At 44.9% G+C, this 24,400-nt stretch overlaps 1 protein-coding gene across 2 annotated transcripts; it reads left to right on the forward strand.

Moving 5' to 3' along the window:
• Positions 1–312: 312 nt before the first annotated feature.
• Positions 313–22,920, forward strand: CRY2 (cryptochrome circadian regulator 2). 2 transcript variants are annotated; one of them, XM_033061903.1, is made up of 12 exons: positions 313–513; positions 3,301–3,409; positions 6,877–7,019; positions 13,875–14,059; positions 15,332–15,420; positions 16,475–16,615; positions 17,109–17,420; positions 18,472–18,623; positions 18,744–18,946; positions 19,414–19,503; positions 20,012–20,153; positions 20,633–22,920. In XM_033061903.1, exons 1-11 carry the CDS (start codon positions 320–322, stop codon positions 20,149–20,151), a joined length of 1,758 nt encoding a protein of 585 aa, XP_032917794.1. In that variant the 5' UTR covers positions 313–319; the 3' UTR covers positions 20,152–20,153; positions 20,633–22,920. The 2 variants fall into 2 exon arrangements, with proteins under 2 accessions (XP_032917794.1, XP_032917795.1); XM_033061904.1 differs by having other exon boundaries at positions 20,015–20,153.
• Positions 22,921–24,400: the final 1,480 nt, after the last annotated feature.

Here is a 24,400-nt window from a genome sequence, read left to right on the forward strand (position 1 = left end):
TGCAGGCAGCCATATGGAGTCCTTGAGCATTTTTTTGTTGTTTTTTCTTTATTTACGGGAAAGGGAGGTTTTAACGTGGACCTGTAAGGGCCAGCCCTGCTGACTAAGTTCGGGGGTCGCTCTCTGGGGTGGCAGCGACATTTCCGGGGCGGTTTCAGGCGACACCGCCCCGCCGGCGACAGCTGCGGCCTCGGCCGCTGGGGGGCAGCACGGCGCCCCCGCCGCGCCGCCCGCCCCGCCCCGCGGCGCTGATTGGCTGTGGCCGCGCGCGCCAATCACACGGAGGGGCGGGGCGGAGGCCGCGGGTCGGGCGGCGGCGATGGCGGCGGCGGCGGCCGCGCTGGGCCCGGCGCCGGCCCTGTGCCGCTCCGTGCACTGGTTCCGCCGCGGGCTGCGGCTCCACGACAACCCGGCGCTGCAGGAAGCGCTGCGGGACGCCACGTCCCTCCGCTGCATTTATATCCTGGACCCCTGGTTCGCCGCCTCCTCCGCCGTGGGCATCAACCGCTGGCGGTGAGTGGCGCCCGGCCTGCGGGCCGCGGGTGGGACCGTGCGGGACGGGGAGGCTCCCACGGCACCGGAGCGCTCTGGGCGCGGTGTGGGCCGTGTCGGTCAGGCCGCAGCACACGCGTCCGTGTCGGGCCCGCTTACTGCTCCCCTCGGCGCACCCGCGGGAGAGCGGCAGTGCCTCGTCCACTTGGCCTCGCCGCGGTTTTCTCTGGTGCTGCCTGACTGTGTGGGAGGATGCCTTCGGCTTTATGTAATGTCATTAGACTTTATCTGTGGGGCGAGTGTATGACAGCAGCAACCGATAGGCATTTAGCTTTGGGAAATCCTTTTCCTTCAATTTAGAGACGAGTGCAAAGAATCCTCAGCTTCGTGGGTGCACACGCCTCCCCTGTGCCCTTGGGCTGCCGGGCGCGCGTAGGCATGTGCGCATGCAGCTCCCTTCCTCCCATCGCTCAGGGTTTTCAGGGAAATACACATCGGCTGCTGCTGAGAAACTAGGGATGAAGCTGTATGGGCTTCTCCTCATCTCTGCAAATGGAAAAATGTATAGCGTGAGTCATATCTGTGCAAAGATCAAGACCTCATGTACCTGTAGCCAGTAACGTTACATAATGCTGTTGTGTTAAGTCTCAGCAGCCTAAAACATTTGGAACCCCAGTCCAGACAGGGATTCTCCTCGGGAAGACCCCTACATACAAATGAAGCAGATTTCCCACTACCCCCTCAGAGGAACAAGACAAGCACCTGGCTAAAGATGCTTTGAGAGCCCTTGGAAATGTCACGTGGCTGTGCACTAAGGAAAATGTAGTTGTAACTTACTGACTCTGCTATGCACCTTAGCTTCATCTCAAGGAATGGGATTGTATGGGTCATATCTCCGTGCTTCTAGAACCCCACAGCAGAGGAGGGCTTAAAAATTGCAAATGTGCAGGAGTTACCTCAGTGTAATCATTCAAAGTACAGAAAATAATGAATTCTCTTATAGGAGTCTGAATTGATCTTGCTATAAGCCAGACTTTCTTCAGGCAGTGGCAGACAGAAATGCCTTTCACGTGCTGCTGTTGTTGCTGACTGTCCTCATTTGGAAGAACCAAAGTGATGCCACAACAAATAAATTCCTGATCTTTTTAATCCTTGTTTGTTTCCTCCAGCATTGTGAAGGGAGGGAGATAGTTACGAGTCTTCTTTATGTTGTAATCATGAAATATATGAGCAAGCAAAGTCTTAAAAAAAAATGTTTCCTTGGAGGTGTGGAACTACTGCAGATGTCAGAAATGAGCACCACTGGCTGTTAGGCAGAAAACATATTAGCAAGTTACTTGTGTTGGCCAAAGTTCCATTCATTCCCATTGTGAGCCTTGTCTTTGTTTTGCTAATTTTTTAATCCAAATATTTGTATTCAGAGTTCTGGCCTTCAAAAGCAAATGCTTATGTTTTACCTAGTTCTCACAAATTTATCATGTTGAAAATCCCTTGTTATTTAACCTCACAGCATGTGTGAGCCGTAGGGCACTAATGCTTGTTAAAAGTTTTAAAACACCTGGGACAGTCGATGCTCATACTTAATAAATGGAGAGTGGGCTGGGGCTCAGGGAGTGGTTTGTTTAGGTTACCTGGAGCTAGTTCTGGATGTTCTCCTTTGTGATAGAGTGCCCTTCCTTCTGTGAACCCTGCACCCTTTTCTCTCTCCAGAAGTGCCGAACGACCTTGTTCTATCTGGAAGCTCATAGTTCACATTATGGGCGGTGCAGCCTAGGAGAGAGAAGTTGCCACTTTGCAGTGCAGTTGTAGCTTGGCTTTCATTAGCTGTGGGTGGTCTTTAGGGAGCTGAGGCAGGTACTGGCTTCTGGGAGATCACACTGCAGAGTGGGCATGGAGGAGTGAGGGAAAGGTAAGGGCTGGCAGGCTCCCTTACAAAGGGTTGTGTGTTTGCCAGCAGTGCCAGGTGCTGCGGAGACACTGAAGTTTTAAAGCTGGTGTCTTTCACAACAAAGTGAAGTTACTATGTAGATAGGGTGATGTGTGACTGGGAAAGCAAATATTATACATTTGGTGGTTTATAGCCTAGTGGGGGATCAGTAAGACATACCATTAAATGCAGAAAGCACTTACGTGGCTTTTTATGAGTTTAGGATGAGAGGGAATAGACAAATGTCTTGGTATGCTCTCATCTCTAAGTCTTCATGGTGCAAGGTGAATTGCAGTTCTCTTTGCAATTATTCAAAGTACAGATGATTCTCGTGCTCAGTCTTGTGGTACTGATGAGCTAGGAGAGTACATTTCTCTGCTGTGACATGGTGTATTTGCATCTAGAACTGTAAAACCTGCACAAGTTCTTGCAGTATTTCATTACTTCCCTTGGAGTAATGAAGCAAAATTTTTCTGCTTCATATGCAAAATCCCTTTTTGCCCCAAAAACTGTGAAAAAATGTACAGTATGGAATTACAAGGTTTATGCTTTTCTCAATGTAATGTGGAGAGAAGAGTTGACAAAGATGTTATGCCACCACTGAGGGAGAATGTGGGAAGTGGGTTGCAGTAAGAAAATCGTGGAAACCGCTTGGATCTGGACAAGTACAAATTCCATATGAGTGCTTGGGAACTGGCTAGTGCTGCAATCTCATAAAAGTTTTTATACAGACCAGAGATAAATATGAATTCTTGTTTTTTGTTTCCTGTCCAAACTTCCAGTTTGATTTGGTGATGCAGGTTTGCTGGAGTTCCATGCAAATTCTCATTTGCCTTTTAGCTGTAGCCATCTGACTAACTGCTGTTGTTTCTTCTCTGCAGATTTCTTCTCCAGTCCCTGGAAGATCTGGACAACAGTTTAAGGAAACTGAACTCTCGCTTGTTTGTTGTGCGAGGACAGCCAACAGATGTCTTCCCAAGACTCTTTAAAGTAAGAGCATAGGTTTTGGAGTATAATGAAGAAAAATTGATAACCTGGTGCTTTCACTCCCTAATGATTGGTGATTCCCTTGGCATCTCTTTGACTAGTTCTTCACTATAACAAACTTTCCTCTTTAACTCCAACTAATTACCTATTATCTATAAGGGCCAGATCTGTGCCTGAACTCAGACTTGCAAAGAAATGTAGTTGTAGGTGTAACCTGGTATCAGGCTGCTCAAGCTTCTCTTTTTGGATGGTGGTCTTGAACTTTGTTTTTCTAAGTCACCTCTCACAGGGCTTCTCTGTGACACACAGACCCTCCTTTGTTGAGAGCTTCTTCCATAGTGGCTATTTGCTTACTGCAGTTTTTACTTTGGAAGACTGCTGGGTCTGTAGACCTTTACAGACAAAGAAGAAAGTACACTGATCTGTATGTGAATTGAAAATAGGACTTTGTTTTAAAATTTCAAAATTCAGGAGCTTTTATGTTAGCTGACTTTCCTTTTCTTTTTCTGTTCAAGACTGCAGTTTAGTCATCTCAGCAGCAGGATGGATATAGCTTGGGTCCAAGCTTCCTGCTGATGTACTTTTAGGACGTGGAATATGCAGCTACCTTGGTGATCAGTAATGGATTAGTGGGGTACATTTCCAAAGTGGTATGTCAGTGCTGCAGATGTCAGGACTAACAAGAGCATCTCCTTGAATAGCAGAGGTTCTCATACAGTATCATTCTTCTCCGTCCCACTCCAAGATTGTATTTCCCAAAGTCTTTGATAGTGTTACAAAACTAAATAAAAAACACGTGGATCCCAATAGTCCTGAGTTGTGGATGTCATGTGGGCTGTGCCTTACATATAGTCAACAAAACTAGTGTCCCCCAAATCCTGCTATAGACCAGCTGCTGAGAAGGAGAGCTAAACTTGAATCTGTACCCTCCTTCTGTAAATGGTTCTGATGTGTGTTTTTGGGAGGAAGGCAGTTAGTACTGGGAGAGGAACTGGACTGTGCAGATGAGAAGGAGCATTGATATTTTATTTTGGCTTCTGCTACTTAACACATGTCACAAACTGCTTTTAGCCTTTTCAGAGTCTGGATGATTTTTATTTTTTGATCTGCAAATAAGTTCCAGCTGATAGTAGTTCATGTCCTGTTTAGTTCAGGGTATTCACAAGAGAGTTAAAACTTTATTGGAAAAAAATGGTCATTTTGGTTAAAGAACATAAACTAGTTGGCAGAGTCTGGTTTGGAGAGATTGATTATGTAATCAGCCAGAACTGCTTTTTGCTGCAGTCTGTTTTGTCTGAGCAGGTGAGCTGATGATTATCTCAGATGTGCTGTAAGAGACCTGAAAAAAGTAGAGGGAAGATTATGGTATTGGATGGTAAATGTATAGCTTTGGTAGGGATTGAGGCCTCTCCAGAGCTGCTGCACTGACCATTGAATCAGCAGCAGCTTGTGCCTTGCTGTCAGCTTTTGTGGAGAGTTATATCACATTTGCTGCTGCAATACTTAGACCTAATGTAATTTCTGCTCTTGCTGCCAATAGTTGAGCTATGTTGTCACTAGCAGACACTGCAAAGGCGCTACTGTGCATGGATACCATGACAAGTGTACTTGCTAACAATGTGTTAACCTTTGCAGAAGTTTTTTGTCTCACTTCTTCTGAATAAACGTTTGTAGTTTCACCTCTTCTATAAAAGTGCACTGTTTGTTCACTGAAGTGTTTTCACAGTCCTTTTGATATTTTTTCCCCCTACAGTTTATTTTTTTTGCTCTAGGTACTAAGAATCAAGACATCAGTCATGATTTTTCTTTTGTATATCTGCAGCAATTTACTGTCATAGAGGTAACAGGTTTTCAGGTTGGTTGTGCTCTTCTTCCCATGTACTACTGCAGCAGGTAGAGCAGTGGCCTTCTCAAAACTGTAGGAAATACATGAATTTAAAAGTGTTGGATGCTTACCTAAAATCCCTGTTAACCTTAATAGTTTTTTATTCCATTCCATTCTTTCCAGGAAGAAATGTGTATTCCTTTGAGACCAAATCCATCTTTTCCAAGCCTTCCAGTTGATACTGGCTTTCTTATAGAAGAAAAAAAAGTTAAAATGAAGTTGTTAAATCATGTAGGGGCAGAGCAGAGCCTGGAATTTGTCTGTCTGACCCCTGCTCTGAGTTATGGATCATCTTCTGTCATGTTCTTACTTTGAAAAAATGAGTAGAGGATCTCTTTAAGGTGTACATTCATTGGTAACTGGTTAATTTCTCTGTCCTGCCTAAAACTAATTTTAGGGTTGAATCTACAAGTTTAGAAATGTGTACAGTTGTTTTTTGCTTCTAAATCCTCTTCCCCATCTTTGGCATTATTTTTAGTGGTCTTCAGGAAACTGATCACATTTGTTCTTTGTGCTTTGCTTCTGTTTTGCGGGTAGAAAAGTATCCTGTGTATACAGGGGTGATTTAGACTGTCTCAGTTGGAGAATGTGGTTCTTAGTTGTCTGAGGGCTTTTTTAAATGTCTGTGGATTTCTGGTTGTGTTTGCTAAACAAATCTGTGGGCTGCTGCTCTGCTTGATGGATGTCTTGGGAGGGTCGCTGTGGTAACCATTAAACCTCTTCTCATAGGATTCATTTTCTGAGGAAAACTAGGCCAATGACTTTCAGAACAATCTGTGCTTTATAAAGCCTGGAGGAGGCTGAGTGCTCTTCATAAGGCCTGTACCATGTTATTTGTGAGGGATCTATTAGAGATATGATGATCAGAATAGGTGCATGGCTTGACTAGGGGGGTTGGAACTAGGTGGTCTTTAAGATTCCTTCCAGCCCCAGCCATTCTATAATTCTACAATTCTAAAATAACTCCAAAAAGGCAGGACTTTAAATCTGAATTGCAGTATCATACTCTCCTGTGCACACTAGAAAGGTTCACTCAATTGCTGTCCTGTGTCCTGCAATTTTCTTTGTCTTTCTGTTTGGGTTGAACATTGGTTTCCTATTATGTGGTGTCTTTAAAGAGATGCCAGAAAAAATTGAGAATGTATTGGTTTTATTTAATGTCGCCACATAAAAACACAGGAGGTTGAGCAGAACTTCTATTGAAAGAGTTTTCTGAAATGCTTTTTCTGCAAATGCTGGAAGAGGATGGTGATGTTACTTCAGGACAGCATGTGCAACAAAATGTGGTATTGGTTGGCTTAGGCACTGAGCTGAAACCTAAGAACAGTAACAGACAAGAACTGAACCTCCTCTGATGTGTTTTAAACCTGACATCTACAAATTTGCATAGCAGATGCAATCTTTGCTAGAGCTGATAAAATTGTGCTTCTTGGTTATCTCAAATCCAGATTGCTGTTCCTCACAGCAACACTCTAAAAGCTTCCAGAACTTTAAACTGCTGAGGAGTTCTGAAATCTTCATTTGTAGTTGTGCTGGTTAGAAATAGTCTTCTGTTTGACAGCTGGGTGTATGGTTTTTCTTGCAGGAATGGGGAGTCACTCGTCTCACCTTTGAATACGACTCGGAACCGTTTGGAAAGGAGAGAGATGCAGCTATCATCAAACTGGCCAAGGAGGCTGGTGTGGAGGTGGTGATAGAGAACTCCCACACTCTCTATGACCTGGACAGGTATGGGGAGAGAAAGGGCAGAGGTGCTGCCTGGGCTAGGCTGGGATTGTCGTGTCTGCAAAGACTTTAGTCTTTTCCATTACACTGATCACTGTCATCCTGAGTGAGCCTATAAGGATTACTCTGCACACTCCACTTTTCATTAGAACACGTCAAAGTGCTGACAGTGACGTGGCTATACAGAAAGGTGCTGCCTCAAGCTTATTAAACTCTGTACTTAAGTGTAATTAATTTGCTCAGCTGTGTCCTATTGATTGCTTTCCTTGAGCATGTCCTCAATGTATGGACTGCTTTCTTTTTTTGCTTCATTGTAATAAAGGTAGTTGAGCTGTTGTCTCAAACAGGTTATGAAAGCAGGGCTTTTAAACGATGGATGTGTCAGAACAGCTGGAAGAACTAGAACAAGGTAGATTGGAACAAACTTTCCTTTTTCTAATATCTGAATGTTTTTTCTTTGTTGTGTGTTTACTGTGCTTGTTGTTTTGATGTTTTTATATATTTACTTATATTTATAATCTCTCTATATACACTTGATTTTAAATGGTGTCAGTCTTTCAGCTAAGACTCTGGGGTATGTTTGACTTCAAAGTCAGTACAGTGTTTCAGTACTATTCTTACAGTTTGCTTACTTTTTTTCTTCTTCCCTGTTTTTCCCCTTTTCTTTCTGATGTGACTTGTGCCAGTAATGCTGAATGTAGATTTTCTCCTATAAATCTTTAACATCCATAATTTCCCATGGGAAGGAGCTTTGCAGTTAGCACATATTGTGTGAAAATGTTTGCAGCTTGAGTGAGGAGGATTCTTGAACCTGTCTCGTGAGCAGGTGCTGCTTTCTAATTCTGCATTACAAGACCATATTAAGTACCAATGTTTATTATGCCCTGACCCCAACAATGTCCATCCAATGGCCATCACGTTCTTCTTCATGTCACCTATGTCTTTAACATGAAGTGGAGAGTTTCAGGTGGAATCTGTTCTAAATCTCTTGTAAGTTTCTTCACCTTTCTTTATACTTCTGAGTATTTCTAGAGGTGGAGAGCAGTGGTGAAAACGATGACTAGTGTGCAAAATATAGAAGCAGCATGGGTTTGTGGACTGCTATGTGTCTTGTCTTTTACTAACAGTCACTAGCATTATTTCTGCTTTTTCTGAGTGTTGCTAAACATTAGCAAGGGCTTCCTTTCAGAATGGTCAGAGCTGTTTGAGAGGCTGTTACTGTATAAATAAGTTTAAGATTGCATAGCTATGCATGTGGAGAAGCAGCATGGTCAATACTGCAATTTCATCTAATATTTTTGCCAGCTGGTTTTGTGGTATAGAGGGAAATTTTTAAGTTGCCTTTTATCTTTAGCTATTCCAGATAGCTTATTGCATCAGTAAACTTTATCATCGTGCTCTTTTTTGTCCCTTCCCATATATTTTGTAAGAAATATTGAGCAGCGTAAGCCCAACTCAGCTCTGTGTAGGATTTCTCTTCCTGTTGGATAGATTCCTTCTCTAATTCTGTATATCAAAGAATTTTCTATCTATGTGGACCTTTTCCTTTATTGCAAATTACTGTGTTTTTTTAAAAATTTTTTCAGTGAGGGATCTAATCAGATGGCTTCTCAAAATTCACATAGGATATGTCAACTAATCTCCCTTACCCCAGGCTCAAATGTCTCTGATAGATTTTCAGGCACAACTTCCCTTTTACCAAGGCCAAATTAACCCTCAAGCATATTGCATATATACATGCATTCACTGTTTCTGTTAGTATTTTCTACCCATCTGCTCATATCTATTCATATTCATGTCTATTCATTTGTCCCTCTGATGGCCCTGAAATATTTTTTAAAATCTGGAGTTGTATTTACTTTCTTTTTTCCCCTCATAGTATTTGGACAGTTTTATATTACATGCAGCAGCTATTAGTTTGTGTATTTCACTATGTCTTTTACAATTTCTGGGTGAATATTTGGTGGCTGGCCCTGGCAAGCTTTTCAAGTATAGCATTGTTTTGTGGCACTTTTTCCTGGTCTCCCAATCTGTCACAGCATCTGATGGACTTTCTTTAAAAAAAACAAAGAGTCATAAGTTCCCTAGATACCTCCATAGTGAATACACCTGCAAAAATATGTGCAGGGGTTTTCTTGTGCTGTTACAATCTCTCCTTTCTTTAATGAGTTGATCACCTCTTCGCCCTTAAAATATCCTGGAGTCTCTGTAAAGAGGACTGTTTTGGTTGGTTTTTTTTTTTTACTACTTACAGTTTTTTTAAAAGGTTTCTCAAACTTGAATTTAGATTAGGAGGTGCATAAAGGCTGTGGTTTTTAATTAAACCTACCAAAGTTTGCTGGGTTTCTTTTGTTGTCTCCATTTTTCCAAAAGATTCTGCCTCTGTTGTCTTGGCTGATGTATTTTTTTAATTGTCTTGACTCTTGTGATCCTTCTGAAATACTTTTTCACATCTGTATGGTATTGTTGCTCTTGGAAGAGTGTTAAATTGATGTATGCTAAAATCACAGAGCAGCCAAGTGATAGTTAATATTTTCAGCTATACCTTAGCTCTGGCTAAGACTAAATCATGAATTGACACTCCTTGTGGATTCTTGATTTATTGTTTCATGGAGCAGTCACTTATGGCAACTAGAGAGCTGGGTTTGAATAGGAGATGAGGTGTGATAGATACCCAGTCTGTGTGGATGTACTCTAACATTTCTTGGTTCTTGGCATCTCTGAGATTTCTCAGCATGTGATAATACAGTTTTGATACTGTATTTCTCCTGGAAGTCCCAGAGTATCTCTCTGTGTTACCCAGACTTCTAACTCATGGTATGTGTTGTCTCTCTGCTCACCCTAATTAGCATAATTAGCAGGTGGTAATAATAGCTGGTGGTGGCATCCTACTTCTCATCATCATCATCAACCTTTAATCAGGTTTCTGATGAGATTAGTCTAAATTGTTTGAAACTGGGCTGACAATCTTTCACTTCCCTTTTCCCCTGCAGTGTATTCCTGGTACCACCTCCACCAGCTCATTTTAAACATTTGCCAAGAGCCTGTTTAGTTAACTTCTGAATTTGACCAGTTTTACCCAGTAGGAAGATTACAATGTGCCCCTTGTTGGCACTGCCAGCATAGCTGTGTGATTATCAGGTCATCTTTCACTTCCTTTTCCCCAAAACAAGGAGAGGGGTATAGAAAATGAACTCCAGTGCTGGAAAATACTCCTAAGAAAATCTGGGAATTCCCAGTCAAGAATAGCTCAGATTGTAGAAGCCAGACAGGAAAGATAATCTCTTGGGTATCAGCTTAGCCTACTCATAAGCCTATACTTGACAATTATTTTGTCTGACAACTTCCAGATGACAAGTTATTTTGTCTCTTCCCTGGATCTGCCTGTTTTTCTCTTCCTTAGGAACTAAATCCTTTGTAGTGTGTTTACTGATGGTCAGTGCTGTGATTTCTGTAGGCCCAGGTAGGCTGGGTTGTTCAGCAGGGGAGTGGTTTAGGTCAGAAAAGAACACTTGTGTGTTTGTAGCATACATCAGGATCAGCTTCTCCTCAAATGCCCTTGCCTAAGGCTGAAATGACAGTAGAATGTGTTCTCATAGGAGCACATACTAACTTAAAGGAACCAAGCATGGGGAAGCGCACATGCCTTGGTGCTTCTGCAGTTTAGTACCCTGTGCCAAAAAGGTGGGCTATTTCTAAGAAGGTTTACTCAAGCTTCTGCCTGCCACATCCTCTGCTGTCTTGCATGGTGCTCTGGTGTTAGGTGTTTGAGGCCAGCAGCTGATACCCCCACTGCCGATAACCAACTGTCATCAAGTCACTTATCTCCCATCTTAGAATGTGTTTCTGCAGAAGTTGAATTGTTTGTTCTTTGTTCAGCATCTATCGGATGGAGAGATTAGTTGATTATCTCTCCATCTCCTCTCTGAATCTGTAGAAGTACCCCTTGTTCTGCATACACAGAGCCCTGCATGAGCTCTCTGGAGCGGGGATTTGGATCAGAGCAATTGCATAAGCTGGCAAGGCTAACGAAACAGTCCGCGTGAATTGGTGCTGGGGTGTGTTGGGCAGCCTGCGTGCTGAGTGCTGGCAGCCAGCTCCTCCTCCTGCAAGGAAGCGGGGAAGCACATTCAGTCCATTGCCAGAACCCAGCCTTGTCCTTTGCAAGCAAGCTGAGGTGTCAGGTGTTTGAGGCCAGCAGCTTTCATAAGCCCATTAGCCATCCCTCAGGGGCGCTGCTGTGGAGGTGATTCAGAAGCTGACACCTGTGACAGTGTGCACTTGAGACTGCAGACACTCTGTGGTCACAGGTGACTGACTGAAGGATTCCAGCAGTGCTGGAATTGTTTGGTCAGGTTTGGGTTGCCTGCTTTCCTGAGGTGAAGTGTGACTGTGGGACTGATGGTGAAACAGACCTTCATAACTCCTGTCAGATAGTGCTAGGCAGCATATTGCTGGTTTGGTAGCACAGCCAGTTTTGGGTGTGCTCACTAACTAGGGTTAGGTTCTGTGTGATGAATACAGTGATTCTCTGTTCCACTTCAAGAAAACTGGAACAACTGCCACATGTGATAAATTGGGGTGGGGGAGATGGATGAAGTCAGGGTATTAAATCCTGGGGAGGGACCTCCCTTTTTTTGTCATTGAAAGTCCTGTGAAAGTGTGTGGCCTGGATTAGATGCTCAGTATGAGGAAGGAAAGGACTTCTGCTTGGGGAGCTTCCTGTACAATTTTTTGTACAGAAGGCTGCACAGTACTACAATACCCAGTAAGTGTAGTATAATATCCAATATTCAATACTTCTTTTCCTGGCAGTATTGTGAAAGGTCCAGATTTCGTGCATAATGCCAGTGTCAGGTGCTGTGAAATGTGCAACTTGTCCTAGTCCTATCTTAAAATATTTGTGTCCCAGATCCAATAACTCTTTAAGAATTCAGGGGCTGTACTAGGTAACTTCACACATATTCACATCCTTGAGGATTTCAGGTACAGACATTAGCATTCATCTGCTAGTCACAGTGATTTCCTCCAAGTAGCTAGGTGTCCACAAAAGTTTTAGCTGTGGATCTTTTGCAGTGGTTTGGATCTCAGACTGACCAGCAGCTTTAGCAGGACTGAAAAAAAACAAACAGTGTGGAAGAAGTAGCTTCCCTGCCCCCATCCCAATCACCTCAGGGCAAACATGGTGCAGCTTTGTCACGTTTTCTCTTCTAAGCTCTGAATTCCTGGAAACAAGTGAGCCTCTCTAGAGTGCTGTAACTGGAAATGCCTCACAGTGGAAACGCTGATTTTCTGGGTATCTTTGGCTGGTATTGCTTGGGGACTCACAAAGCAGCCACAGAGAAGAATGTGGTGGGTAGTATTCATGAGTTCTGTCATTTCTTGTCATCTCTGGGGTGGAACATGGAGACAGACAGGGAAAAAGTGTATGCAGGAAAACAGAGGAGATGCACTCTGGTGCGGTGATGCAGGACAGAACGTGTTGGCTGTAAGGCAAATGCAAATACATGTGTCTCTGTGTATGTCTGTGTCAGAGTGCTGTGCCCACACCGTGGCCATGTTTATTGCCTGGCACTAAAAATGGGCAGTACTTGGCACTGTGTGCACATCTCGATGGCCTCCCTCCCTCCCTGGTCCTGTTCGTTAATGTCTTTATCTACCGGTGTTTACAACTTAAAAGCAGAAAACCGAGAGGAAACTGCAGGAGGCTTAATGTTTAATCTGTTCAGCCGTGCTGCCCGTGGGAAAGGCTCGGCTTGCCCGGGCCGAGGTGTGTGGGAGGGCAGGCTCCCGGCGGGGAAGCCGGGTCAGCGCGGAGCACACGTGCGGGAGCTCCCGGCGCCGGCGTGTCACTCCGCCCCGCCACACGTGCGGCCCCGGGGAACGGGCGGCACATGGCGCCCGCCCGAACACTCGGCTTTAAGCCCGGCCCCTTGCATAAGCTGTTGATTGTAATGGGTAGGAAGGTTGCTGTGCTGCAGCTCCTGTGTGTGAGCTGTAGGATTGCCTGCCTCCGCTTTATGCAATACTGGCGATCCCTGTGCTGTCGGCTTTGCTGTTAACTCCTTCCACTCCTGCAGAAGAGGGGTTAAAAATGGCATCTTTCAGCCTAGGGAAGTTTACCTTGCCCAGGTGGCTTCTCAAAGCTTTCTGTCCCAGGAAAAATAAGACTGCATGGCCCCAGCAGACTGTGGATGCTTGGTCAAGTAGAGGAATGGGGAACCTTGACTGTCTTTTTCCATAGTGTGTTCTGACACGGGTCAATACCATGAGACAGGGCTGCTCATGGCCTTATGGCATGGAGGATAATGATCTCTCTAATCACAAAGAGAAAAATGATGCAAACTAGGATTTGTCTCATCCAGGATAGGTGGAGGAGGGGTCACTAACAGGCTGAGTCTTCTGTGTCAGACAAGAAGGAAGTAAAGGGAGAATCGGGTTAGGATATCACAAGGTGTCAGGGGAGTAGGTGCAGGTCTAGGATTTGTCACCTTGGAGAGACAGAAAGGCAGAAATCAGATATAGGTTTCATACAGGAGTCTGATGAGGAGCTCTGGGAGAGAGATGTGATGCTCAGCTTGATTCAGCTGGAACTGTGTTGTTTGGCTTTTTTTCCTATGGAGATGAGGAAGAATGTGATGTTTTGTCTTCTGATGTATTTTAGGATTTTGGTTGGGTGGTTGGTTTTAATATCCCTTTGAGGGACGCATCAAGTGAAATGTAGGTCTGTAAGGATTTCTGTATCCAGAGTGAAAGGCTATCCTGAGCAGAGATAGAGGGTCCAGTTTGGATGTCATTTCCTTGTGTCTTCTGTGGTAGTTAGGCTGTGTTGTTTCACCTTGTTTATTTTATCTCCAGAATAATTGAGCTGAATGGCCACAAGCCACCCCTCACCTACAAGCGCTTCCAGGCCATCATTAGCCGTATGGAGCTCCCAAAGAAGCCAGTGAGCACTGTAATAAGTCAGCAGATGGAAACATGTAAAGTGGACATCCAGGAAAACCATGACGATGTCTATGGGGTCCCATCCCTGGAGGAGCTGGGTATGTGTCAAGAGTGAAGGAAAGGACTGCTGCCAGCTGAAACAGGATCTAGTGGAACTGTTTCCAGTGGCTGGCACGTGTTCTCACCTGACATGGGGTGCCTCTAGCCATAGAATGGCCTAATTTTTTCAGCAAGTGCCAGACCTTGTGATAACACATTGGTATCTCTTGCACTGCTGTTGATGCCCAGCATCCCCTTTAGCATTGTTCTGAAGTGCTCTGCATCTGTCCTTGTGTTCTCTGCTATACTGAGAATGTAACCACTGTACTAGGATCTCACGTCCTCACCAGCTGCTTTCCTTCTACTGCAGGCACGTTGTGTAACAGACCTGAAGAGGTAAACTAACTGTGTACCAGGTTTAGATCATTTAATTAACTTATTGCCAATTTGAGAACTTAGCAAGACAAAAGGTATTACAAAAATTTCTTTCACTCATCCTGTTGCGCCTTACAGTCCTGTAAGACTTGAAGAAGGAGAATGAATAACTGAGGCATGAAGAATGTAAGACCTACATCAGGGAAGTGAATCTAAATGCAAGGAAGAAAGGACTAATGCAAAATACTGTCTGTGTGTCTGTGACTGGAGGCTTCATACCAGTTTTATAGGAAGTATCTCCTGGTACCTTAAGGCACAGTTTCAAGCATGGGGCTTTACAACAGGAGTGTCCTAAGGGCTGCAGTCCTGCATGGATCTACTTTCTTTATTGTCTGGCCAAATGTAACTCCATGTAACTGTACGCTTCTCTGCTTACTGCCAGGGAAGGCTCCTCTGTCTGCCCAGAGCAGTGCAGGGAGACTGCATTATCGCTTTCCCCTTTGCAGTGGCTCTTTTGCACTAATCCAGTGCCTTCCCCAGCACCAGCCTCAGCAGAATAGGAGCTTCACCAGGAGCAGCTGTGCTATCTAGTGAGCTGCTGATGTCGATGGCAAGGTGCTCTGTAAGGCAGAGCTGTGGAGCAGATGTTTCATTGCCAGCTGCTCTGGCCTTTGGAGCAGAGCCATGTGGGTAGTGCTGACACACTAGAGAATGCTGGCTGTGAGCAGTGGGGAAAGTCACCATAAGGCTGCCTGAAGCATTGCAGGGAGAGGCCCTTGAAGTGCAGTGTCATGAGCAGGCTCTCCCCATATTCTACATGATTTGACTGCTGTATAAGGATTAGAGCAGCAAGTAAGCCACGTTAGGCAGCTGTAGTATGTACTGTCTTGCTGTTGTTGATTCATAATCCCATTTCTAGGCATGGCTTCAAATCTTACAAAAGTTCTTTCTCTCAGGCTTTCCTACAGATGGTCTTGCCCCTGCAGTTTGGCAAGGAGGGGAGACAGAAGCTCTGGCACGGCTGGATAAACACTTGGAAAGAAAGGTAACCTGTTATTTAAGCGGCGATTCCTGCAGACTGTGCCTCCAAATGAAAAAGTGTTGCCCATTACCCCATTCCCTGCTCTTAGCAGTGGTCATAGCATTCACCTCTGGAAAGAAGTGTATGCTACTGTTGGAGTACTCCTGTGATCTTAGGTTTTGTGTGGAGCACATGGACTTCCTCAGGTCCAAAAATTTAGAGCAGTATATTAAATATGCTATTGTTTGAAGTACATTGAACTCTTTTCCTTGTTTCTACCTCTCAGTTTCCTTAAGAGGAGTGCAAACTTGGAAATTGTCTTAAGTTGTTCAGTTCCTGCTGCACATTGCACGCCATCTCTTTTTATCTTTACCCGAGGTGTTAGTGTGAGTATGTGCTTATAAAAGAATGCCTTTCCCTTGTCCATCAGCTTCTTGATAGGTTGTCTCACTGGCTGGCATTCCTTGAGCCCCTTGTTAAATAATCAGATTTTTTCAATGGGGCTGGTATGCTTGATTATAGTGCACAAGGCAAACAATTTCAAAGCAGTGAAAGGTGACCCAGCTGCCAAAGCATGACTCAGTTTTTTAACCATTTTGTACTTCTTTAATGTTGGGTGGCTTGATGTCAGCTGTGGAGATCAAAGCACAAATACTCATACTGAAGAGGGAATAAATTATCAACATAAAGCTCCACAAAGGGGTCTGAATTTCCCCAGTTTTCTTGTTCACTGTGTGAAATGAGATAGACATACCTGGACATAAACAGCATAAACAGTTGTGTTAGCTTGTATCCTTAGGAACTCTCACGGTTGTTAGCTCCTGTATGCAAAGCAAATTTATCCTCTTGGGCAAAATAACTGACTGGTTTAAATCTTGGAGCAAAGGTTTTGCATTGCTTGAATGGGGCATGGAGGTTGGGATTGACTGCTGGAGATGTCTCCCAGCAGTGGTTGGAAATAAATAGAAGAGACTGGCTATTAGATGTGAGTGGCCTCACCACCTGCACAGAGGCTTGCCTTTAGCAGTGTCCCACAATTACAAAAGTTTTTTGGCTCATTTCTCCCGAATCTGTCTAGGCATGGGTTGCAAATTATGAACGACCAAGGATGAATGCCAATTCGTTGCTGGCCAGCCCTACGGGACTCAGTCCCTACCTGCGTTTCGGCTGCTTGTCCTGCCGCTTGTTTTACTATCGTCTCTGGGAGCTGTATAAGAAGGTAAGAAAAAATGGTTCACCTGGAGGGCAGGTGGAGGTTGAGCATGTATAGTATGCTGGTTGTCACACAGTGTGCCAGAATTGGTGCAAAAGATACAGTTGCCTCCCTAGTGTTTAATTGTTGGGCTGAGCTTGTTGCTGCTACAACAGGAGGCTTTTGGGCAAGAAAATAATTCTCCTGGATGTACTCACTCAGACCTTAAATCTGGTGGTATCTTGTTCTTCAGTCTGGACTTCTGTGTTATGAGCCATGTAGAGCCTTTTATTGTTAGTTTTACATTGTTCCAGTCACTTGTCATTCTACTGAATGAACCTGTGTCAGTGCTCTGACTTTACCATCTGGGCTTTCTGATAAGGGGTGATCTGGCGTTGAGCTCCTTTATGGCAGTGGTCAGTAGCTGACTTGGGAAATGTGTGTAAATGCATGCCTCACAGCTCAGCTTCATGAAGCCAGTCCTTCTGTGCTTGTGAATAGCCATGTTCCCTCTCCACAGGTGAAGCGGAACAGCACACCCCCCCTGTCTCTGTATGGACAGCTTCTGTGGCGGGAGTTCTTCTACACAGCAGCCACCAACAACCCAAAGTTTGATCGCATGGAGGGGAATCCCATCTGCATACAAATCCCCTGGGACAGGAACCCTGAAGCCTTGGCGAAGTGGGCAGAGGGCAAGACAGGCTTCCCTTGGATTGATGCAATCATGACCCAACTGAGACAAGAAGGGTGGATCCACCATCTGGCCAGGCACGCGGTTGCCTGCTTCCTGACCAGGGGTGACCTCTGGATCAGCTGGGAGTCAGGAGTCAGGGTGAGTGATTTTCAGATATTTGCAGAGGGCCGTAAGGAAAACAGATTCTCCCTGGCACTTGCTGCAAGGATGGGCAAACAGGTATGGCTTTTGCTTCATGTGTAAAAGATGCATGGAAGAGAGGATTTGCTAGCAGGCTCTTGGCCAGCCAACAGCCTGACTTCTTTCTGCATTCTACTGCAAGGCTCTGACACAAGCCTCAAGTCACCATAACTAAATGTGTTTGGGACCCACTGGTAAATACAGACTTTGGGGTTTTGGGGGGCCTTTTAGTTTTATGGGGGTTTTTTTGTAAAAATTCTCTCAGTCCATCTGTTTTCTTTGCAAGTTTAACGTCACTTCTTAACTGGACCTTTTTCCTCATTATAAAATCCATCACTGTGCCGGTCAGGGAGCGCTCCATGACTGTGAAATCTGAGTGTCTAGAGTCTCTCAAGGAAAGAGGTAAAAGACCCTCCTCTTGGGCCATCTGAAGGGACAGACAGCTTGAAACCTACCCAGTGTACTACCCTACACAATAAGTGGAGGCAGGGGCATCTAATCACAAAGCTAACAAAGAGTGTAATTGAAAATGCAGCTGAAAGCGCAGCATCTGTGCATGGATGTGAGTGAATCACTGCTGAAACCTTTCTGCCTCTTGGTGGTAGTGTGCTCTGGGACCTTCAGAGGGGTTCTTTTCTTCTTGCTTTGGTGCATGCTCTTCTGTGCAGCATCCTTTCCTTCCCAAGGTTGGTGCTTTACTCTTGTTATGCCTGCCAGGCTAGGATAAATACCCAAAGCTTGCTGCAACACTAGGTAGTGATTTAGGCTGTAGCTGCATGAGAGATAAGCCAGCACTTTATCAGTGTGAGCACATCGTGCCTCCCTAAGTGAAAGAGTCAGGAAGTAAGATACATGGACCAGCCAACTGACTTCAGCCAGCAGATCACCTCTGTGCTGCTGCTCTGTTCTCATAGCTCAGTGCCTGCCATTTGAAATAGCATCTTGGGCCCTACTGCCACAAAGTCCTGCCCAGGGAAGGTCTCAGTGCCTTTTCCTCCAATTGCTGCAGGTGTTTGACGAACTGTTGCTGGATGCAGATTTCAGCGTGAATGCAGGCAGCTGGATGTGGCTGTCATGCAGCGCCTTCTTCCAACAGTTCTTCCACTGTTACTGTCCTGTGGGCTTCGGACGTCGCACAGACCCCAGTGGTGACTATGTGAAGTAAGTGATGTTAATGGAGCTGATCTTTGTTTCTGGATGTGTAAGCTGAAGTCAATCAGTGGCTCACAGTGCACTTCCTGTGCATTGTGTGTGCTACTCCGCTTTTTACTTGTGTTGCAGGAGGTATCTGCCCAAACTAAAGGGTTTCCCCTCACGATATATCTATGAACCATGGAATGCCCCAGAGTCTGTTCAGAAGGCAGCCAAGTGCATCATTGGGGTGGACTACCCCAAACCTATGGTGAACCATGCAGAGACCAGCCGACTGAACATTGAGCGCATGAAGCAGATCTACCAGCAGCTGTCACGCTATAGGGGCCTCTGTAAGTACCAGCAATTGCTAAAGTTTGTATCTTTCATAGGAGATAAAATGCTGTGAGGAAAGGTCATGATTGAAAATAGGTATTACTTGTCTCTCTGGCCTGTTCTTGCAAGAGGAAGCAGTGCCTGCCAAACCTGCTCAATTGGTTTCCAGGGAGAGCTCCATTATATTCTCAGCTAAGAGTGGAGTTTGTTTAGGTCTGAGAGCTGCTGATAGCATGGCACCATCCATATACCACCAGTGGTCCATTCTTCACTTTGTAAGAAAACCTAAGCAGTGTACTCTAAATAAATTCACTGCTGGATCACAGTGTGTGTCTAGTCAGCACTGGGTCAGTGCATCTCTGAACTCCTCCTGCTTTGGGATATGAATGTGCTGGTTGGTGATCACTAAGGTATTTCTGTGAAAAGACTCTCCCAGCCCAGGTGTGTTTTGTCTCTTAACTAAGATCCTCTTGCTGTTCTCTAGGTTTGCTGGCATCTGTCCCTTCATGCGTGGAAGATCTCAGTGGCCCGGTCACAGACTCGGCTTTGGGGCAGGGCTGCAGCACCAGTACAGGTGAGTTGGAGCTATTTGTGTTCTTTTGATTTTCATGTCACCTTAAAGATTATAGGCAGGAGAGGATCCTTTTCTAATAAGAAGAGGATGTGTAGCTAGGAAAACATAGATTATATTCACATTCCTTTACACTTGCTTCAGAAGTCCCCAGTGAGCCTTCATTTCTAAAAGGGCTGAAGAGTAAGAGTTCATTAATGTGAATCTTTTATTGCCTGTATGGGATCATATGCAGCCACAGGAGGGAGAAGTGCAGATCACTGTAGGGTTAATCAGGTATAATTAAGCTGTTCTCTATCAATGGAGGATACTTTTGTGTTTGTTCTGAGTGATGTAATTCTGCTTTTAACAAAGATTTTTTGGTAGAAGTTTTCAGGGAGGCTGTAACCAAATGTCTCTGTGCTTGTGCAGTCTTGTTTCTCCCAGCTCTGTGGCAGATTACACCAGAGTGTACTTGTGAGGCCATCTAAATTCAGGCAAACCATTGCAGTGACTGTTCTTCCTTCTACAGCAGTGAGGCTGTCTCAAGCAGACCAGGCTTCTCCAAAACGCAAACACGAGGGAGCAGAAGAGCCATGCACTGAAGAACTGTACAAACGAGCCAAAGTGACAGATCTCCCTGCTTCAGAGATCCCTGGAAAGAGTTTGTGATTGTGAGTAGTTCCTAGTGTGATCTGGCTTAAACTACCTGATTCTGAAAGCCAGCAAGGCTCAATCTTTTCTCCCACCATTTTAATGAACAAAATGGACTTCCTTGTGGAGGGATGTGTAGGGCTCCTAAGTGTAGTTCCACAGCCCAGGAATATGGCAGTGGTGTGCTCACCAGTTGTTTGGATTTTGTGTAACATGCTGTTAGCTCCATTGTTGGTGGAGAGCAGTGCCCTGCTGCTGGAGCTGTCATGAAGCACAACTGTCGGTGCATTTCCTCTTGTGAGGCTGCTTCTCCTTCCACAGAGTGGGCTCACAGCCAGGTTTTCCCATCTGTTGAGGGTATGGGCTAGAGCAGGAGAGCAAGCAGGTCCAGTCATCTGCCTGCAATACTCCAGACCCCAGGAGGGAAGGAGCTGGTCACATTTCTTTTCAGTATGACAGGGAGGTCAAGGCAAATTCTCTCTTTTTCTTTCTCCTGCAGCCAGTGACAAGCACCTTGCAAGTGAAGAGGGAGACTGCTGAAGAGGTGACCAGAAGAGTAGGAACTGCTGACACAAAGGGACTGGAACTTGTGATCTGCAACCGAAAATCCAGGGTCTCATATAACTGTGTAGTTCCAATAGCTGCCACATAAGGGCACTGCATTACTTGTGCTTGGGAATATTTGGCTTTCTGGTCTCCAGAGAGCCAAATACATCTCTTCTCAGCCATGCCCAAAATCTACCCACATTAAAGAGGGCAAGAACATTCTGTCAACTTGCTCATTCCCAGGTGTATCTTTCTTTTACTGAGAATGGCTCAGTGCACGTGACTTGATGCATTGATGTAGGAATCAGCATCTGCACGTCTCAGAAATAGTGAACATCCTTTCTCATCAGTAGTACTTGGTAGTGATGTGTGCTGATTCAAATTATAGTAGGAGTTAAGAAGGAAGCTTCTACAATGTCAAAAATAGAGTACCCATCCTACGAGAGAGCAGGGAAAGCCTGGTATTTCTTTGATTAGGCTAGGCTGACAAGGAAGGAAATGCTTTCTGAGTAAATCAAGGTAATGCTTATGTGGGATGGAAGCAAAATGAAGGTCAACTGTAGCACAAGAACAGATACGCTTGAAAGGCACTTAAAACTTTCCCTGCAAAAGAACCTTGCCACTGCAAGGTGAGCCATAGTGCTATTGCCTGGCTTCAGAGCTGTTTGACATCTGGGTAAGAGGAACTCTCTACAACTCCCTGAAAGGAGGTTGTAGTTAGGTGAGGGTCGGTCTCTTTTCACAGGCAACTAGTGACAGGACAAGAAGACACAGTCTTAAGCTGCACTGGGGAAGTTAAGGCTCGACATTAAGAAAAAGTTCTTCGCAGAAGGAATGGTTGGGCATTGGAATGTGCTGCCCAGGGAGGTGGTGGAGTCACCATCTGGAGGTGTTTAAGAAAAGATTGGATGTGGCACTCAATGCCATGGTCTAGTTGACATATTGATATTAGGTCATAGGTTGGACTCGATCTCAGTGGTCTTTTCCAACTTAGTTGATTCTGTGACTCTGACAAGGAGGAATTCTTCAGAGAATAAGATCATGCCTGGATACGAACAAAGCAGTATCTCAGAATAGATCTGATCCAAGTAATAAGGAAGCTACACCTGGGCCCAGCACTCTACACCATTTCCTTCCCTGAATGAGAGCTCTCAAATGGAGCCTGTGTCTGGTGTGAAGCCTGTGCAGTGCCTCATACTGTTAAAGGATGTATTACACATCAGCTCTCTGAAGTGAGTCTTCCTTGAGCTCGGAGTCCAGTGTCCATTCTGTTTGCTCTTTTCTGTATTGGCATCTGTGTTTTTAATTTCCACACAGTAAACTCCTGTACCTGCCCACTGCTCCTCCTTGCCACTTGCATTCACGCTGGTGCTTTGTAGCCTAGCAAGGTGATTGTGAAGCTTTCCTGGCTGTTAACCATACACTCCTTGCCGGGTCCTGTTACTTGTCAGGTCAGCACAGTGCTGGCAGAGTGCCTCTGCCTGCATTGAAGAGTGCAAGGGAGGGTAGTACTACAGAAGATTCCCTCTTGTGGCTGTTTCCAAGAGGAATTAGATTGAGTAGCTCGTCCCGTGCAGTGGGCTGCTGTGGGCACTGTTTTTGTTTGCTGTCCAAAACCTTTCATCCCTACCTAACACTGATAGTGTGGGGCTATATGTGAGCTTATGCAATTAATTGCTTGGGGAGTACAGGAGTTGTCTCCCATTGGGATAATCAGATTCAGTTTTGGAGCCTGTGTTTGAACCTAGGGCAACAGGGCTGTGAATAGAAACTGAGTCAAATGTACCTGAGAAACCTGAAGTGGTTGAATTGAGTCTGTGAATAAATTTAATGAATAGCTGAATAACCTTTCCTTCTCCTTCCCTGGGGCATTGATCTGATGTTCTTTTTCCGCAAAGAATCCACTGGGCAGACCGTGAACAAGTAAGCAAAGAGTCACTTTTCCTAACCTTACTTTCTTCTAAACTACTGTTCATAGTCTGCCTGCTGGATAACCCAGTCGTCAACAGGTCTTGTCCCTTTCAGTACGACCCAGCTGTTACTCCCATTGTCTTGGGGGTAGAAGGGTATAAAGAAAAAGAGATACTCCCTACCCCGACCTTCTGCTGCAGAGAGAAGGAAGGGGAAAGACATGCACTTTGTACACATAGGTTACAGAAATTGTGACTTCTGTCATTTGGAGAGTTTCATGCTTAGGCAATGGTCTGTAAATAAAACTTTTTATAAATGTCTTTAACCCTCTTTTTGCTGTCATCCAAATTATTTCATTTGGTAAATGGAATTTTTGGGGTTAGATCTGTGGGAGTAAAGAGTCAAAGGGAGAGGAGGCTGCATCTTCTAAGTGATCTAGAAGGCTTTGTGGAGGCATGGGAGATCACATTTGCAAGGTTTCTGTCAGTACCTGGGATATTTGCAAGAGCTGCAGCTCAGATAGTAGCACTGGGAATGGCACAGACACATCAGGCCATCTAAAGAAAGACAAAGGAAAAAGTTCCTTCAAGAAACCTTTTAAGTAGGCTGGGATTAATCCACTCTGACCTCTTTTCCCAACTGAAATCATAAAGGTGGGTGAAACTGTATGACAAGTGGGGAATGACTGTTCATTGTTTTAGTTAATATTTAGAATTTGGTGTGTTCAGTTAAAGTACAAGATGGCAGATTGAACAAGTCTACACCTTGCTTAGCTTTGTGACAAGTTCATTTTCAGTTGCGGGTGCTTCAAAAAGACTTGGCCAGTTCATGGGGAAAGGGAAAGCCATCAGTAACCATTAGTAAAGATACCATCTTCGTTTCAGAAGCAGCAGAGGACTGTTGGAGGCTGTTGTAAAGAAAGTGGCATGAAATGGATGCCAGCTCGGGGGTTTCTGTTTTTTGTGTCTCAGGGCAAGCTGGCAATACCTGACTCAGGCACCCCCAACACCTGCATAGCATGCTTTGCTCGGGCAGAGGGAGCAGTTGCCTCTTGATGCTCTGAGAGCACTGGCTTTGGGATGCTCCCTAGGGTGGTGTTAAGGTTCCTTTCAACTGAGAGAGAATACTGGGGCAGAGAAGTTCTACAGAGCTGAACAATTGTTCAGCTTGGGTCTTCTGTCAGTCTTTGAGCCTGGGCTAGTGACTTCTGGGCTAAGTCATTAACTGGTATTAAATACACTAGACTTAGCAATCTAATAACTAGCAAGGATAAAAAGTCAGGTTCTTGTGCATCCTGCCATCCTCCTTGGCTCCTGTGGAGACCCACTTAATGGAACCTCTATCCTAGCAGAGTTACATGAGATACACCACTTTTCTTAGTAACCAGCAAGACTTAGGAAGTGCATGTAGCCATGCTGTTCCTTGTGGAGGTTCAACTGTGGGGCTGATCTGGGACAGAATTAGCTCATGGCATTGCTGAATTGTTCTCTTGTTTCTGGCAAGCACGTTCCAGTATTGAAAAAGTAAAACTTCAGTGCTTGGGTGGCTCACTCATGGCAAAAACCTTTTGAAAACAGCAGCCTGTGCCTTAGAAGATGATGAGCCAGAATAACAGTAAACTCATTCCAGCTTTTTCTAGCCAGAGTGTAATAATGTAAATTAAAGCTGGAGAGACTGGGTTTGAGGTTCCTCCTCAGTGCTGGCCAGGATATCTGTTTTACCTGTCAAAGGAATGATGGTGATGTGGCTCAGGATTGGTAATGGCTAACCTTGGAATTCTAGCAGACTTGACTGCCTGCTCCATGTGCTG

Source organism: Catharus ustulatus, chromosome 6, assembly GCF_009819885.2.
Source record: "Catharus ustulatus isolate bCatUst1 chromosome 6, bCatUst1.pri.v2, whole genome shotgun sequence".
Taxonomy (NCBI): Eukaryota; Metazoa; Chordata; class Aves; order Passeriformes; family Turdidae; genus Catharus; species Catharus ustulatus.